The sequence below is a fragment of the Eulemur rufifrons genome, chromosome 3 (genome assembly GCF_041146395.1).
Source record: "Eulemur rufifrons isolate Redbay chromosome 3, OSU_ERuf_1, whole genome shotgun sequence".
NCBI lineage: Eukaryota > Metazoa > Chordata > Mammalia > Primates > Lemuridae > Eulemur > Eulemur rufifrons.
In genome coordinates, this window is record NC_090985.1 from 25,488,112 (window position 1) to 25,505,476 (window position 17,365).

Consider the following 17,365-nt stretch of genomic DNA (forward strand, 5'->3'; position numbering starts at 1 on the left):
CTGTGCCAGCCCCTCATCCCAGGCCACCAAGGGAGAGTGGCCTAAGCACTGAGTGTCCACCCTATGCCAGGCCCAAGGGATCCTGACTAGTAAACTGGGATTAACCCTACTTTGTGGACAAGAAAAGAAGGTTCCTGGGATCAGACAGGGCTTGCCCCAAGGCACCCAACTGGCCAGCTTTGGGGCCAGGTTGGCCCCAGCACTGCCTGGGCCCCAGCCCAGCTCCTCTGCGGAGCCAGGCTGCCCGGTGACTCAGACCTGTGGAGCCCTGGAGCGGGCGAGGGCCAGGGCGGGGTCCAAGCAGGTATAAGGCAGCCAGCCAGGGCGCCCGAGAGCCCGTCCTCACCAGAAGAACATGCAGCTCCACGTTGGGGTCCTGCTGGCCGCCGCCGTCTTGATCCTGCAGCTGGGTGAGTGCTGGGGTCGAGGCGTCACCTGCCCTTGTCCTCCCTCCCCCTCCCCGATTGCTCCAGCCTGACCCTCAGCCCTCTGTCTCCACACCAGCCCTGGCTGTGACTGCCCACTCTGGGGGAGCGCGTTTCCTGTCCCCTATCTGCCAGTCACAGCCCTCCTCCTAAGCCCCGCCTGGGCCCACAGGCCCACCCAGCTCAGCCCTGCACTGACCCCTGCACATCTCAGGGCACTGCTCCGACTGGAAACCCCCTCTCCCCTTCCCCACCCCCCAGGCCTCTCCAATTCCACAGTGGCCCCTTGCACACGAGAACATGCTTACTCACACACACACTGGATCCGACTGCCCTCCTCTGGCCCTCTCTGGTCTGACGTCCACTGTGTCCACTGCTCACCGCTCCCATCTCCCAGCCCTGTCCAAGGTCCTGTCCTCTGCCCTGCTCCTGGCTTCCTGGGGAGATCTCATCCATTCCATCCTGCCAGTGTTCTCTGACAACGCCCACTTCCGCCAGCACTGTCCCTGTCTCCCTCAGCTCAGGCTCTTTGGCCCAGGTGCCTGCCCGAGGGCGCCAGGGGGACACCCCCTGAAACACAGCTGTCTGCACCTGCCTTGTCACCTTCCAGCAGAGCCTGAGCTCATCTCGGGACGGCATCTCCATCCCGCACCGCGATGCCCGGACAAAACCGGCTGGCTTCCTTGGTCCACCAACTCTACCTCCCCAAACCCAACTAGCCCCAGCACTCCAGCCCTCACCTGGCAATGTGTCTATTTCCGCAGCTGTGTGTGGGATGACCTGGGCAGCCTCTGCCTCGAGGGGCGGGGCCTAATGAGACGGGGTAGACAGAGTGTTTGTGCATCCCTGGTGCTGGCTCAGGAATCTCTTGGACCTGTCTAGTCTCCATCCCCTTGGGCGGCCCCTGTCCTTTGAGTGGACAAACCGCTGACCTTGAGGACTTCCCCAGGGTCTGGCAGATCAGCCCCATCCTCAAGTGCTGCGGCCCTTAGGGGTGTGCGGGAGACTCAGGCCAATGTGAGGAAAGCCTTTGTCACTGTCAGGGCCGGAGCACAAGGGATCAGGTGGCCTCCAGAAGGAGTAGCCACCCATAGGTCACCCCTTCCCCATGTCAGCCATGGGCCAGCATGTCACAGGAGCCTCAGCCTGGGTGCCAGGTGCCCACTGACTCATCCCCGACCAAGAGACCCTTCCCACATGAGGGGATCCTCCAGCCCCTCCCTGTGCTGAACTCCCACCTGCCCCACGAGGAAAAGCCCCAAGCCAGGCCATCACTCTTCCAGTCACAGCCCCATGAGCCTCTCTCAGGGGCACCCCGGGTCCCACACCCTGGCCAGGTATCTGCTGTCTGCCACCCTGGGGCTCACCGTCTCCCATCCTCAGGCCGGCCCTGGGCAGCCCAGCCACTGTGCCTGCTTCAGAGAGAGCAAGCCCAGTGCAGCCGCTGGGCCACTTGGCTGGACCCTGCCATGTTCCTCGTACTCACAGCCCACCCGCCTGCTTGTCAGCCCCTTCCCCCCTCCTCCCTCCTTTCTCCAGAGCTTGCACGCATGTCCCCAAACATTCACAGCCATTTCCTGTTTGGAGCTAAAACTTTGCCTTCCTCTCCACCATATTGCTAAAAATACGAACCCCCTGATAAGGAGCAGAATTATTATTGTCCTTGATAACCCAGCCTCTGCCCCCACTCCTGGAACTCGTTCACTCCTTTGTTCATTCATTCATTCCTTCAGCCCCTCCTGGGCCTCATCAGGTGGGGGGTGTGGGTGCAGTGCCACATGTGCTCTGGGGGAGCTGCTGAGGAGTGGGTGGATGCCTGGGTTGGTGGGGAGGGAGCACTGAGCACAGCCACATGGGGCAGAGACACTGATACCAGAGGCAGGCAGGAGGCCCTCTGGGAGGAGGTGGCATTTGAGCTGGGGCTTGTTTGCCTGGAGGAAAGAAGGAGCAACATGTGCAAAGCCAGGGAGGTGCTTGGGAGGATGAGAAGGGGGTGAGAGGCAGGTACTCTCTCCCTGTGGCACCCTTGGGGCACAGACACGCCTGCCTGTCCCTTATAATGGAGTAAGGTGCATGGGCTTGGTGGCAGCCATTGTCACCTTTCTTGCTTGCAGGTGAGGGTCTCAGCCAGCTCTGTATGGCTGGTAGAGGAGTCAAGGCTGATGGTGGAGGCACCACCACGGTTGGGTCTGCCTGCCTCTGTCACCTGCTCTGTGGTGGATTCCACCCACAGGCCCCAGGGTCCACCAGGGGTTGGGCAGGATGGAAAGACTGAGGTCAGCTCAGCTCGGACACATGCAGACCTACCCTGTCAGCAGGAGCCCGGCCTCGGAACCTGCGTTGATCAGGTTCCAGCCCTCCCTCCTCGGACGGCAGCCGTTACAGGTCACACCGTTGGCCCTGTGGATCTGCAGGCTGGAGTGCCAGGGCACAGGCTTGTTTACACAGCCCTGAGGGTGTGAACCAGAGGGGGGGCAGGGAGAGTTGGAGGCTGAGAAAAAAGACAGAGCCAGGCAGGGGGCGCTGCTGAGCCTGGTGCGGTGCCCACAGCAGAGGGCAAGACTGACGGGCAGACCCAGCAAAGGCATTTGGGAACAAATTTAGCATTTCAAAAGCAAGGAGGCTGTCCTCATGGAAAAAGGCAAAAAGGAACTTTGCCAGCCTCCCTTATGCTCGTTTGACCGTTCAGTGCTCTGTCTCAGTGCTCTGTCATGTTTGTTCTGGGTTCCCTGCGGAGGTGGGCAAGGCCCCCGCTGTTTCAGCCACCAGAATGGAGGCCCGGTGGGTCTAAAAGGTCCTGCTCGGGTCCCCGGAGGCAAACGCGGGCATGGCCAGAAAGCATGTCTTGGGGTCCCACCACCCCCTGCCACAGGCTCCCCGCAAAAGTCCAGGCCCCTGCACCTCCACTGCCTTGGGAGGTCACACAGCAGCCAGGGCTGCCCCAGCCCACACCCTGCCTGGGGCTCCTTCCTGGGCAGAGGAAGCAGACCGCCAGTCCATGCCGTGGAGCTGGCTCCCACCCACGTGACCGTGGCCCTCCAGCCTCCACATGGCCACCTGCACTCGGCAATAAGCAGCCCCACACAACAGCCAGCCTTGGCTGAGGCTTGGTGTAGGGTGACCTTCCTCTATTCCTATCCTTGGGTCTTGAGGGGCCAGGTACCCCAAGAGAAGGGATGGGAGCCCCAGCTCCTGGGGGAGCTGGATCACAGAATTGGGAGACTGGCCCTGAGGATGGGAGTGGGGTGGGGATCGGATGGTGTCATGCCATCACCTGCCCTGGTGTGTGGCCATCTGTCTGTCCCTCTGCCTGCAGCTTCAGCCCAAGCCATGCAGTGCCACCAGTGCAAGGGCTTTGGAGGATGCTCCCATGTGGCCAGATGTCCGGGGGACTCCACCCACTGCATTGCTATCGCCACCCGTGAGTGGGGGTGTGGGGGCTGGCCAGGCTCTTCTTGCCCAGGTTGGGAGATCTGGGATCAGAGTGGGCAGAGCCTAATCCAGGCACCCCACAAGTCAGGAGCACAGTGGGAGAGCGTCTACATGTGCCAGCCTGGGAGGGTCCCAGTGAGGGGCCACATGGCCTGATGCACTTGGGCGCCAGGTGGGTCAAGGGGCCTGGGCAACTCAGAGCCTCGGGGAGCTCCATGGCTCTCTCTGCACACCCCAGGGGACCTCATCAGCTTCAAGGACCTGCCTCTGGTCACCAAGATGTGCCACAGAGGCTGCCCCGACATCCGAAGCCTGGGCCTGGGCCCCCACGTGTCCTTGATCTGCTGCCAGGCCAGCCTCTGCAACCATGACTGACCACCCACCACTCCCGGTGGACTCTAGGCCCCATGGTCCCCACCCCAGGCCAGCCCTCCCGCTCGCCAGCCCACACAGCCCAACCTCTGTGCCACCGTCCAGCACCACTATTCCTTAGAAGTCCTGCAAGACGTCTTGCCTAAATCCACTGTGGTCCAAGCCTGGGCCTCCCTATGTGCCACCCCTCAAGTCCTGACCCCTAATAAAACATGGCTGGATCACTTGGCTGAAGCTGTCTGGTGAGAGTGGGGCACTGCGTCCTGGGCTTGGGGGTGTCTGGCCCCTCACTCCAGGCGGCCCCTGCAGCCTTTCCCACCCACCTTCATCCACTGAAGGCCTTCCCACATCCAGGACCCTGGGCAGGGAGCTGGGGCTGGAGCACACGAGGAGCCCCTTCCTACCCAGAATGGGAGTCGGGACCCCTCGGAGAAAGGACATCCATGCTGAAGATGTGGAGGCTGTGCATCACTTGTACCCGTGCACTTGCACACACACACACACACACACACACACACGCCCCTTGGTCGGCTGCCCATGGGAAGATCTGCTACCTCCTTGGCCTGGGGTCTCTGGCTCCTGGCAGCCCCCTGCCTGTTCCTCCTCCGATGCCAGCCCCACCTGCCTTTGTGCTCACCTTGCTTATTTCTCCTGGGAGCCTCATGTGCCCACCCAAGCCCTGGGTGCCCCTCTCTAGGAAGCCCCTAGAAGCAGGGGATGCTCTCTCCAGCTCCTCTGGGCACCGGGTGCTATGCTGGGGAGGTTGCGTCCAAGAGTTGGGAGAATGGGATTGACATTTGTGATCACTCATCTTGGTGGGGGGGCGGGACACGGGAGTAAAGTGAGCCAGTGTTTGTGGAAGTTATTCACCCGCTCGGCAAACATGTAGTTAAGGGCTCCAGCAAGGCCTGAGCTGAGCCTCAGGCTGCGAGGCCGAAGGACACTGGCAGCCCTGGCGCTCCTGCTTTCAGAGACGTTGAGGCGAGTCAACAACTGTGGCGTACGATTCTTCCCCAAGTTAACACCTGCTAAGCAACGAACCACCAGGCCCTCTCCTTGGCCTTTCTTGTTCTGACCTTGGCAAAGTTCTCATGAAAAATAGACACATGAAAAAGCCGATGCAATTGTAAAGCTGCCTGGCAAGGCAGGGGGAATGTCCCAACATAAAGTAAATCAACAAGGACCCCATTCAGGGCGGTCACAGGCACAGAAAGAGATGGGAGGGACCCGTTGGCGATGCCCAAAGAAGCCCAAAAGCAACATAGAATGTGGAACGTGCTGGTGGTGGTTCTTCAGATCAGGGAGGCAAGGAGGGAGCACAGGATGCCACGCGGGCTGCCCGGTTGGATCCTGACTCCCTCGTTCTATCAAAAGGCAGTCCAGTTGCAGCAAAGAGTTAAATGTAAAAGGAGAGCGGTGTTGAATGTAATGTAATGTAGTAATCAAAGGGTTAAATGTGAAAAGAGGATTGGCTCATGCCTGTAATCCTAGCACTTTGGGAGATTGAGGTGGGATCTCTTGAGACCAAGAGTTCGAGACCAGCCTAAGCAACACAGCAACATAAAAAAATAGAAAAATTAGCCAGCCGTGGTGGTTGGTGGCGCATGCCCGTAGTCTCAGCTACTCGGGAGGCTGAGGCAGGGGGATGGCTTGAGCCAAGGAGTTTGAGGTTGCTGTGAGCTAGGATCACACCACTGCACGCCAGCCTGCGTGACAGAGTGACACCCTATCTCAAAACAAACCTAAAAAAAGTGAAAACAAAGACTTTTTTAAGTGCTAGATAATTTAGAACAGAAAAGCTAGACACATTTCCCAGAGGATTAGACACAGAGTTTACCGTAGACCCAGCCATTCCGCCCCCAGTCATACATCTGAGAGAAGCAGAAACGTGTCCACACAAACACTTGCTCACGCATCTTCGTAGCAGCATTACTCATAGCAGCCCAAAGTGGAAAAAACCCCAATGCCCATCAACTGATGGATGGATAAACAAAACATGCTCTGTCTACACTGTGGAAAACTGCTCAGCCACACCCAGGAAGACAGTCCTGATCCGTGCCAAAACACAGCAGCCGTGAAAATTCCGTGCTTGGTGAAAGAAGCCAGACACGGAAGACCACAAATGCTGTGATTCTATTTGTGTGAAACGGCCAGAACAGAGCTGCAGAGGCCGAAGCACACGGGGTGGCCGCCAGGCACTGGAGGGGCATTGTTAGGAGGTAGGGGGACCAGAACACCGTTTCCCAGTCTCATACCACTCAAGGCCATACTTCAAATCTGCTTACCAAAATGCGTGTGGGGTGTTCTCCACCCGCAACCAGCCGATTCTGCAGTGACACCGGCTGGGTGTCCCCTCATTCTCCTCAATTCCGACACCATCTACCTGGAGGTATCATCAGATCCCCCAGGGTGAGAGCTCAGTCCCACAAGGCTGTCCCTACTTCAGATGCTGTTGCAAGCCCCGGGTGTGGCCTGTGCTTCTGGCCCACCAGCCATAAATCCAGCTTCCCTCTAGGGTTCCCAGCCATAGCCGCCTCATTAGCATGCAAAAGACACTTGTCACTCTGGAGATTCCAAGGGCTTTAGGAGTCCTATGGCAGGAAACCGGAGGACCAAATAGACATCTCGCCTTATAGGGGACAGGTGGTGCTAGAGGGTGCAGGGTTTCTTTTCTAGATGATAATGACATTCTAAGGCTGACTGGTGATGGCTGCACATGTCTGTGAATACACTAAAAACCATCAAATTATGCTCTTTAAATGAGTGAGTTGTACGGTACGTGAAGAATATTCAATAAAGCTATTCAAAATTAAAAAAAAAAGAAAAACAAGACAGAGAATCCAGATGGAGAAAGGTTCATAAATGACTATATAAAAATATTTTAAAAAATGAAAAAAGAATACCATAAACAAAACTAAAAGACAGAAGACAAACAAGGAAATATTTGCCACACATGTAAAAAAAAAAAAAGACGATTCTCTGTATATGCTCCAGCCTGGGTAACAGGGAAAAAAAAACCTTGTCTCAGGAAAAAAAGAAAAAAAAAATCCTTCCGGGTTCCTCAGGGGAAGGGCGACACCATCAACAAGGGCGAAGGAATGAGCAGGCTGCTCAGAGAAAAAGCCATTCGAGCGGCCACGTGGAAGACAGGAATTCTCCCACACTCAGGGTCAGAGAGGCGCAAAGCAGCCTTTCAAGTCTAGGAGCACAGGAGCGACAAGGCCGCAGTGAGAAGGGCCAGGGGACGGCGTCTGTGTGTTGTCACCCAACGCCAGGATTTCTGCCTTGGAGGAATGAAAGACGCTGGCTCCGGGGGGCTGGAACGGGACTTCGTTTTCTAGCCCCTGCAGCCTAAGACGATGCTGGGCCGGAGGAGGGGGTGGATGTGTGGGCCCCCTTCCACCAGCACGGGCTTCCCCATTGGCCAACCATGGTGAGATACCACCATGGACCCGAGCCCAGGGGTGCTCTGCTGTTTGCAGCACCCCGTCTGCTCTGCTCTGTGTGGCCTCTCCCTGGTCCTCTGGACTGGCCGCATTTTTTGCTTTAAGCACTTCTGTTTTGGGGCAGAAGTCCTCAGGCTCTGCGTGGGGGACCTGGGGCCAAGCCCAGTTTCGATCACATTCTTAGGGAAGGCCTCACCCCATCCCTGAGTCTGGCCCCTGTAGGAGCTGGCACTGTTACCTAAACAGCCTTGTCCCCTGCACAGCCCCTCCAAATTTATGTCAGTAATACACACTCAACCAGAAGAGTTCTTTCTCTGCTGGGGCTCCACGGCCTGGTATGCCCTCCTCCCCAGCCTGCCTTCAGGGTGGTCTCCTCTGGGCAGTCTCTGCTGAACCCCAGCAAGGCTGAGGGGTGTCCCCTCCTGGGCTCTGGCTCCAGCAGAGCAGACCGAAGGCCTTTAATCCTAACCTATTTTATCAGGGTCCTAGCCCAACCGTAACCAAGCTCCGCCCTTGAAAGACCTACCTTAAGTCAGACTCTCAGATCCCAGGAGTGCTGGGGGGCAGCTAGGGCAACGCATCCACAGGTTTTTTGGTGACATTTTGGGGAGCCAGCATTGGACAATACTCTGAGGGCATTTTAGAGTTTTATGGACAGTGCCAATTTGTGCTCCAGGGGCTGCATCCCAAGACAGCACACAGAGGCCTTATCACCCCTGTGCTCCGAGATTTGAAATGCTGTTTCACTGCTCTCTAATTCTGGAGCAAGATGCAGTCAGGGATGAGGAGTTTCTGCTGGTGGCAGAAAAGGAAGACAGAGATTGAAGCCCGAGGAAGACACAACACTCCGGTGCTGACTTGCAGGCGGAGGGGCCACGCAAGAAGGAGCAGGGGTGGCCCTGGAGCAGAGAACAGCCTCTGCTGACACCAGCAAGGAAACAGGGGCGTCAATCCTACAACCGCAAGGACCCAACTCTGCCGACACCTGAGTGAGGCTGGGCGAAGCTTCCTCTCCAGGGCCTGAAGATAAGAGTGCAGCCGGCCACACCTGGACTTCCTCCTGTGCGACCCTGAGCAGAGAGCCCAGCTGAACCCACAGGGTGAGAAAGGACTGAGCTGTGCTGAGTGCTGTTTTAAGCCACTGAGTGTTGGGTGATTTGTTACACAGCGATAAAATCTAATGCCGCTTGCAGACTTTGATGAAGCCAGCAGCCGCATCGAATGGGCCACAGGGCAAGGAACTGAGGACAGCCTCCACCAAGAGACAGAGAGGCACAGAATCCGGCCAGCACCATGCCAGTCTGGCAGGAGCAAGGGTGGCCTCTCTTCCCTCCTGCCCTCCCCCTACTCTGTCTCCATGACAGAGTTGACTCTTCGCCTGATCTGATCTCCAAGGTTCTGGAGAAGGATGGCACAGCAGAGCTCCAGTGTGCCCAGAAAGGCAGTGGTGCTGTGGGAGAGTGAGCAAGGGCAGCATCCGATCCCTGGATCATAGGTCAGGGGCAAGTTCTGGAGCGCAGCAGCTCCAGGGCGCCTTCCACTTCCCCAGTTTAGCAGCAGCATTGCTGTGGAGCTCGTCCCTGGAGGACTCCCTCATCACAGGCTGAGCCCTGCCTGATCCTGGGCACAGGCTGAGCCCTGATCCTGGTCACACACTGAGCCCTGACTGTAATAGGGAATGGCCAGGAGAAGAAAAAAAAATTCTGTCTCTTTAAAACTTCCCCCACTCTTTTTGGGACCTGCATTCTGGCCTTCACCAATCCCTGAGGCAGGTTAAGTCTTTTGTTAAAACTCCCAGGTGGTACCAGGCCCCAGGCAGGCGGCTGGTGGAGTTCACAGACTGTCTTTGGCAGAGATGGGACTATTAGAATAGTTAACCACAGTAATTGCCTGAAGCCTGGAACCCTCCCTTTAAAAGCTCTGTATTTCTGCCTATGTTCAGGTGATGTGGGTTTTGAGATGATAGTCTCCATTTTTCCTCCCTTTGCTGGCAAAGGAATAAAAACGTCTCTTTCCTTCCTCCTCAGACCGTTTGTCTTTGTTCTTCTGATTCGGACTTGTGGACAGTGGCCGAGTTTTAGTAACATGACCTTGGTCACACACTGAGCCCTGATCCTGGTCACACTGAGCACTGAACTAGAGGTTTCTGGAGGAACTGGGAAGGGAAGGGCGTGGGCCTCCCAGAAAAGAGCCCTCTCAGACAGAGCCAGTCCAGACCCTGGCCAGGCCACATTCCTCCCCACCCCAAGCAGGTGGCTGCAACTTTGCAGAAAGGCTCCGCCTGGGCTTCCCTGGTGGGGGTCAGGCAGAAACTCTAGGAGGAGCTGAATGCCTGGGGGCCAGGCAGGTGTTCCACGTAGAAGGTGGGGGTGGAACCCCTGGGTCTGAGGACAGGAAGAAGGTGGGCCCTGCCAGGCAAAAGAATTGGGTCAGGCCTCAGGAGGAACCCAGGGTGTGTGTGGTGTGGCGTCTAATCCAGTTAGCTTCACCCAGAGTCAATGGTTGGTGGCATCTTGGCCGTGTGGTGACATGCAAATCAGACAGGCTTGAGCTGCTACTCGGCCACCACCCAGGCCTCGCTAGGCGACCTTGCCTAAGTCAATTAGCTTCTCGGAACTCCAGTGCCTTTACCCAAACTAAAGTCAGTTAGCCCCGTGTACCTCCACCGCTGCAGTGAGGAAAATAAGATTGTTAGGCTAAGTCTCTACACGTGTTGGGTGCCAGGGATCCTGGGTGCCCCCCAAAGCCACCACCCACGCACCCTCAGCTCCCATCCAGAGCTCGGGGAAACACAGGCTCTCCCAGTCACATGGGGCAAAGCCCAGATCCCAAATAGAGCTGACCCAGCAGGAAGGCTTAGGGACCAAGAAAGGGCCATGTCCCCAAAGACAGAATTTCAGCCACTGGAGGGACAGGAGAGGGAAGGGCATTCCTGGCAGTGGGGACAGCAGGAGCAAGGTCCAGGAGGGGAGTGAGATTTGTACACTTGGGCAGATGGCCAGGGCTGCAGTGTGAGCCTGGACACAGTCCGGTGAGACTGTAGCCTGGACCCTCAGGGTAGAGACACCAAGACCCTGTCAACCCACCGGCCCCCGCCAACATACTCTGGCAGTATGGGACTTAGAGGAGGGGGTGGCAGGATCACAGTCCAGGCCCACCCTGGGGAGGCTGGAGCAGGCACTTTGGGAGGATGTTCATGGGGGCGTGGAGAGCTATGGCTGCACCTGCCCTGAGCCCCCAGACCCAAATTCACCTATTTCCTGTCTGAGCCTTTGTCAAGAAATGTCACCTCAATTTCCTTACCTATAAGGAAGCTAGGTAAGCCCTGCCTCGGGGCAGCCTCATTAGACTATTAGAAATCAAGGTGCCCAACCAGCAGAGCCAGGGGACACAGGATTAGTGCCCCCAAGGCAACCCCAGCCCCTCCCCACCTACCCCTACCCTCCATTCAGGACTTTCTCTGTTGACCCAGCAGTTTTCAGTGCCTGTCTCCTTAAGCCTCTGAGCAAACTTTGTGGCTTGTCGTCCAGTGGCAATTGAGCCCCCAGCCCCCAAAAGCCCTAGCCTGATTCCCTCAAAGGAGCTGGGAGGTGGGGCCAAGGTCATCAGGGAAGATTCTAGCCTGGAGCCACTGGATCATGAGTCTGCCCTGGAGACAGGAGTAGGGCCCAAGGCAGGAGGGGACCTGTGGGGTGGGCGGGGGGACTCCCAGGCCGTGTCTGGGTGGAGGGGAGGGGAGAGAGGATCCCAAATGGGAAGGGGGGGTCCTGGAGGGACCATGGGGCGAGCTGGAGGGGTCAGGAAGGGGCAAGGAGAAGGAGGACCAGCCTGGGGCAGGGAGGGAGGAGGCGGGACCAGGCAGGGAGTGGCCCCACCATGCCTGGGGTGGGGTCTCCCCACCTCCACCTGGTAACTGGAGCCCACTAATCTGCTCAGCCAACCAGTCTGGGCACTTGGTGTCCGCTGTCCCTGCTGTCCCTGCTGGGTAGGCCCAGGATGAGAGTGGAGCCAGCGGCTGGGACCATGCTGGGGACCCGGCTAGCACTCCTGGCGCTGGTGCTGGCCGCCTGCGGGAAGCTCGGTGAGGCGCGGGGACACGCGGGGCAGCCCAGGCAGAGGGGACCCCACCCCATAGACATTCCCACACTGTCCCCAGGGAGGGCCCTTCAGGAGGGGGCCTCCGAGGTGGAGAAGACAGAGGGAGTGGGGGGTCCCAGGAGGGTGTGGCCCACCAGAGGGTCTAGGAAGAGAGTGGGGCGGGGTGGCCGGGGGCCCTGGCCGGAGTACAGTGAGCAGAATGTGGCCTCCCAGGTGGGCAGGGGGCCAAGGCTGGCATGGCAGTGGATGGTGAGGAGGGAAGGAAACCAGACAACAGGGTGGGGCCACTGGGCTCAGGTCTGAGAACAATCGGGACCATGACCTGGACTCCAGGGGCCCCCACACTCAACCAGGAAAGAAGCTTGGTCCAGTGGGCCTGAGCCAGGCAGTTCTGCCCATTTCCCGAAGGGAGAAACTGAGGCCAACCAGAAAGGGGCAGAGGCCCCAGGCAGCTCACACTGTGGGGATGGAAGAGCCTGCGGGCTCACTGTGTAGGGGGCTGCTAGGGCCAGTAAGAGACAGCCAGACCCCCTGCGCTCCTGTGGCTGAGGCCAGGGACACTAGGGCAGGAGGGAAGTAGATTCATCTCCAGCCCCAGTAGCCTGCACCTCCTGGGGAGAGGACGCCTTTTGTTACACAGACACCTGCAGGCACACCAGACACGCCAGCCCACCCTGCACCTATCTCCTGGCCTGATCCCTGAATCCTCACGAAGCCCTTCCCTGGGAGGGAACCAAGGGGTGACCTGCTCCTACCCATGCCTGAGACCCACCCAACCTTGGTGCCTCTCACTATGGAGACGCCAATGCCTCAGTCTCCCTGTGCCTGCCAGACACTTCCAAAGCTGCTCCATCTGCCCTGGCCTGTGGGCTGCGCCCATCTCCCCAGTGGCCTGACCCCAAGGCCAAGCTTGTGGAATCTTCCTTGAGTTTTGGCCAGTGGGCATGGGGACCCTGGCCAGTGTCATTGTCCCCCTCAGAGCTGGGCCTCCATGGCAGGGCTGAGGACCACCCAGCAGACTGTCCCTGATTACTTCCCTTCCAGCACTGGCCCTGCAGTGCTACACCTGTCAGGAGCCCACGAGCGTGTCCAGCTGCACCAGCATCACCACCTGCAACGCCAGTGAAACCATGTGCAAGACCACGCTCTACTCCCTGGAGATCGGTCAGTAGGCACCGGTGGGGCGGGGCTGGGGTCCCAGGTTGGAGCCACCTCCAGGCCAGGCACCACGGGCCAGCTCAGCCCCCAGGCACAATGGGCAGCCACCTTGTACTCCTTCCCAAAACAGGCTTTCTGTCCAAACAATGAGGCCTCCCTCTCTCCTTTCCTTCTTTCCCCCACCCTGTCCCTTCCTTTACCGCAGCCCAGTACTGGTCCCGGCCTGTTAGGAAGTAGGCCACATATCACTGCCTGAGCTCTGCACCCATCCCTGCAACCCACGACACCTCATCCCCCCTCCGCAGTCCATGGAAAAATTGTCTTCCCGGAAACCGGTCCCTGGTACCAAAAAGGTTGGGGACCGCTGCTTAAACGGGGACATATCCATAACCTCATTTGGTAGGTCACTGGCTTGGTTCCACCATCTACATTGGGGCAGCAACTGTCCCATAAGGTGAGAAATGCTGGTGCAGGACACCAGGTGTGTCCCTGGCATATAGCAGGCACTCGGTCACTGAGCCAGGAGGGACTGAAACCCGGATAGGCAGCCCCAGAGGGGATTCTGCCCAAGGGGACCCTGGGGTTGCAGCTGGGGGGCAGTAAAGGACGGCCCTAACAGCTGACTACTCCTGGATCTGCAGTGTACCCCTTCCTGGGGGACTCCACGGTGACCAAGTCCTGCGCCAGCAAGTGTGAGCCCTCGGATGTGGACGGCATCGGCCAGACGCGGCCAGTGTCCTGCTGCAACACAGAGCTCTGCAACGTGGATGGGGCATCTGTCCTGGACGGTCCCCATGGCCTGGCCTTGGCCCTGGCCCTCACTCTTATCCCCCTCTTGAGCCTCTGACTCTAGACCACTCCCACCCTCACGGCCCCCTGCCCTGTTTAACCCAGCCCCAAATCCCCTGAAAGAGCGTTGCCTGAACCAGGCCTCCTGAGTCTCCTTTCTGGGCAGGGCTGCATCTCTGGCTCCGTCCCTGTCCCAGTATGTCTGTCTCTCTTCCTGTCTCCCTGTGATGTGCTTTAAGCGCTGTAGCAAGGACAGTAACTAGGCCTGGGACACAAACCAGGCAGATCTCTGCCCTTCACGCCCTCAGGGACTGCTCAGTGGAGCACCCTGCTGCCCACCTCTCCAGACCCTGAGCAGGGCGGTACCCCGAGGCTGCTGCGAGGATGCTGCGGGTGGGAGTCCAGCGAGATCACCGTCTGCCTTCTCCAGGGCCACCCACACATCCAGTCCCCGCCCCTGCTCTCCTCGAGCCCCTCTCTGGGGTGGCGGACGTCAGGTGCCCAGGGTAGCCACAAGCTCCAGTGTGGAGGAGCCTTCATGTCACCTTGGCTTGGAATCAGCACCTGAGTCCTCCAGGCCAACCCCCTAGAGAGTCCTCTGCCCCACAGGCCTCCAGGCTGACGCAGCAGTAGCAGGTGTGGACACACACGCGTAGGGACACAAATGCACGCACACACACTTGGTACTAAAAACACAGAACGAGGGCCCAGGAACTTGAGGAAGAATGGGACCCAGCCCTCCCACCCAGCACCAGCCCCTCCCCAGGGCTGCCCAAGGGAGGTGGGGACAGGAGATAGGCCCTGTCCTGAGCAGAGGACTGGGCAGGGCCCCCTCGTTTACCCCGGGACCTGCCCCGTGGCCCTGGCCTTGCCCCTGCCAAGACCGGACTGCAGAACAGGACAGTCCCTGGCACCTCTCGCAGCTGCTCCTGGGCCCCTGGGCGAGCCAGCCTCCTGGGGCAAGGCCTGAAGGCTGCAGGGCTTTCGCCCCCGGCCTGCTCCCAAGGGCAGGACCCCCACAGCCCAGTGAGCCCCACTGGCCCTGGAGTGCAGTCAACCACACAGCGGAGCCACCATCTATCAGAGAGGCCCTGGGGGCGGAACCAGGGTAGCCTCCCGGAGTCAGGGGTGACGGGGAACCTGGGAACATTCTACTGCTGTCTTGGATGCCCCATCTGGGGCTGTGACCCTCAGACCCTGAGCTTTGACTTTGTCAAGAGGGAGCCATGGCTGTCAGCCATCATGTCATACCTCTCACCTGGATTTTCTCATGTCTCCCAAAAAAGTGAGGAGTCTTGGAGTCACTTGGCCTCAAAGCCTGGGCTGAGACTAGTTAGATACACACATACATACCCTACAAACACACATGTACCCCACAAACTCCCACAGAGACTGGAAACCAGGCCCATCTGTGACCAGAGATCAGGGCTCAGTCTATGACCAGGGATCAGGGTTCAGTCTGAATCCAAGGCTTAGGGTTCAGTATATGACCAGGGTCAAGGCTCAGTATGTGACTGGGGAAAGGATTCAGTCAATGACTGGGAAGGGTTGAGTTCACGCTCAAGCACAGGCTATGTGTGAGGCCCAATCCAAGCCTTAGAACCCTACCTTTGACATTGTCCTCATTGGTTATGAGGCCAACTTTTGGGTATCTGTCCCTGTCCTGAGGCTCCCTATAGCCTGAGTCCTTCAGCCAGCAGGGAGGAGAGGCAGAAGGTGAGCTGCTGGGGCAGGGACCCAGCCAAGCCAGGGCCCCACCAGTGTAGCAGCCTGTGCAGTTCCACAGCCTGTAGGAGCTGGACAGTGCAAGATGTGGCATGGTGGGGAAGGGAGGAGCTAGTGGCCCCAGATTTGGGCTGGAAGAGGAGATGGGAGCAGGTAGGGAGGGGAAGGAGCTGGATTCCATGTCTGGTGGCACAGACCACCCTACCCCTAGCTGGCTGCTCCTCTCTGTGGGGGGTTGTGGTGACCAGGAGAGCAGATCTGTCCCACAAGGGCAGGAGCTGTTCTGAGAGGGAGTGAGCTCTGCATCCCCAGGAGTGTCCAAGTCTGTGCTAACTAAGCTCCATCAGAGAGGCTAAAGGGCATAAGTACCCTCAGGAGTGGTCACTCTGAGTGCCAGGCCAAAGTCTGGGCCACAGACAACACCTGTCCTGGGTCTCCTTGTAAGAAACAACATTAGTCACCCAACAACCCACCCATCCATCCATCTCTCCATCCACCCACCCATCTGTCTGTCCATCCCTCCATACACCAACCCACGCCCCCACCCACCCATCCATCCATCTCTCCATCCGCCCACCCATCTGCCTGTCCATCCCTCCATATACCAACCCACGCACCCACCCACCCACCCATCCATCCATCGAGCAAACCCTGCTCAACAGTGAGCATGGCCAGGCCCAGGGTGTGGGGGGCTCACAGGAATGGAGACATGTTCCTCTACGGGAGGAGGAGCTAGCTGACAGTCTGGCAGCCCCTCAGGCCAGGCCAGGCAGGGCGGGCACCAACCGTCAAGGGTGGGGCAGGGCTTTGCCTGCATCCTGAAGGGAGTGGAGAGCCCGGGAGGGTTCTGGGAAGAGCAGTGGTGAGGTACAGTGTACATTTCAGCCGGTCCCTTGGAGTGGAGGGTGGAGGGTGTCGTCAAGCAGGAGAGCCAGTCCCCAGAACACAGATGGCCTGACCTGGCAGATGTGGCCAGCTGGGTGGGCAGGTACAGGCAGGTCCACCTTGGGTAATGGGCCAGGCCTGGAGAGAAGCCCTGGAGGTTCCTCTCTGTCCTCCCCCGACTGAGGAGGGCAGGAAACAGGAGGGAGGGTGCGAGGGCACCGCACTGGAGTCTCTGCCAGCTGCTGCTGACAGTCTTGCAAAGCCCAGACAGTTTTCACACACAGCCTCGCATTTCAACTGTCCAGCAATCCCAAGGGCTAGGAGTGACCAGCGTCCCACTTACACATTGGCCGCTGAGGCTTGGACAGGGCTGAGGCCGACCCAGATGAGCACTCCCAGGCTCGGGGAGCTGAGTTGTCCCCAAGGTCACACACTACCCTTGATAGGGCTCAGGCCTGGTCTCTCGGTTCCACATGTGGGGCCAGCAGGAAGAGCATGGATTCACCAAGAGGCGGGAGGAGAGGAGGGCAGTCGCTCAACTAGGGCATAAATCCTGCCCTGCCTGGTTGTGTCTGGCCCAGGCACAGTGCTGCTTTCCCACCTGCCAATGGGTGCTGGGCGCAGGGATGGGCCAGGGTGGTGCCCGTTCTGCCCAGAGGCAGTGTGCCCCTCTCCTGGCTGCTACTCCCACCCTGAGCATCCTCCCAGGTCTTCCTTCCCTTTCAAAGCCAGGGTAAGCAGCATCCTTCCAGGCAGCCACAGCCAACAGCACGCTGGCAACTCCATGGACAGGGCCCACACCTGTGCAGCTCGCAGGGATGCCCACCTCACCTGTGCTCCAGGTACCCCTGCACTGTGATCTATGTGGGGCTGAAAGCCCTACAGAGAGACCCATCTTAGCCCAGCCCTTGCTAGTTTTCACAGCCACCGGGTGGGGCGGATGTTCCTCTGCCCAGTTTGCAGATGAGAGAAAGGGGGACGAGAATGCCTTGAGCAGGCTTGGGTAACATGGGAGGTTGGGCGGAGCTGAAACCA

General features: G+C 58.8%; 2 protein-coding genes across 2 annotated transcripts; both read left to right on the forward strand.

Annotated features, from left to right (window-relative positions):
• The first annotated feature begins 355 nt into the window (after window positions 1–355).
• SLURP2 (secreted LY6/PLAUR domain containing 2) lies at window positions 356–4,232 on the forward strand. Its single transcript, XM_069465925.1, has 3 exons — window positions 356–410; window positions 3,742–3,846; window positions 4,096–4,232. The coding sequence occupies exons 1-3, from the start codon at window positions 356–358 to the stop codon at window positions 4,230–4,232; spliced, it is 297 nt and encodes a 98-aa protein (XP_069322026.1).
• A 7,466-nt stretch (window positions 4,233–11,698) lies between these two features.
• On the forward strand, window positions 11,699–13,778 carry LYPD2 (LY6/PLAUR domain containing 2). The gene is made up of 3 exons (XM_069465926.1): window positions 11,699–11,756; window positions 12,818–12,937; window positions 13,573–13,778. The coding sequence occupies exons 1-3, from the start codon at window positions 11,699–11,701 to the stop codon at window positions 13,776–13,778; spliced, it is 384 nt and encodes a 127-aa protein (XP_069322027.1).
• Window positions 13,779–17,365: the final 3,587 nt, after the last annotated feature.

Bases quoted from the DNA above. Each gene is read 5' to 3' on its own strand.
- SLURP2 (XM_069465925.1), top strand. From the start codon at position 356: ATGCAGCTCCACGTTGGGGTCCTGCTGGCCGCCGCCGTCTTGATCCTG. The intron at 411-3,741 runs GTGAGTGCTGGG...CTCTGCCTGCAG, and splicing joins CGTCTTGATCCTGCAGCTGG to CTTCAGCCCAAGCCATGCAG. The intron at 3,847-4,095 runs GTGAGTGGGGGT...TGCACACCCCAG, and splicing joins CTGCATTGCTATCGCCACCC to GGGACCTCATCAGCTTCAAG.
- LYPD2 (XM_069465926.1), top strand. From the start codon at position 11,699: ATGCTGGGGACCCGGCTAGCACTCCTGGCGCTGGTGCTGGCCGCCTGC. The intron at 11,757-12,817 runs GTGAGGCGCGGG...CTTCCCTTCCAG, and splicing joins GGCCGCCTGCGGGAAGCTCG to CACTGGCCCTGCAGTGCTAC. The intron at 12,938-13,572 runs GTCAGTAGGCAC...CTGGATCTGCAG, and splicing joins GCTCTACTCCCTGGAGATCG to TGTACCCCTTCCTGGGGGAC.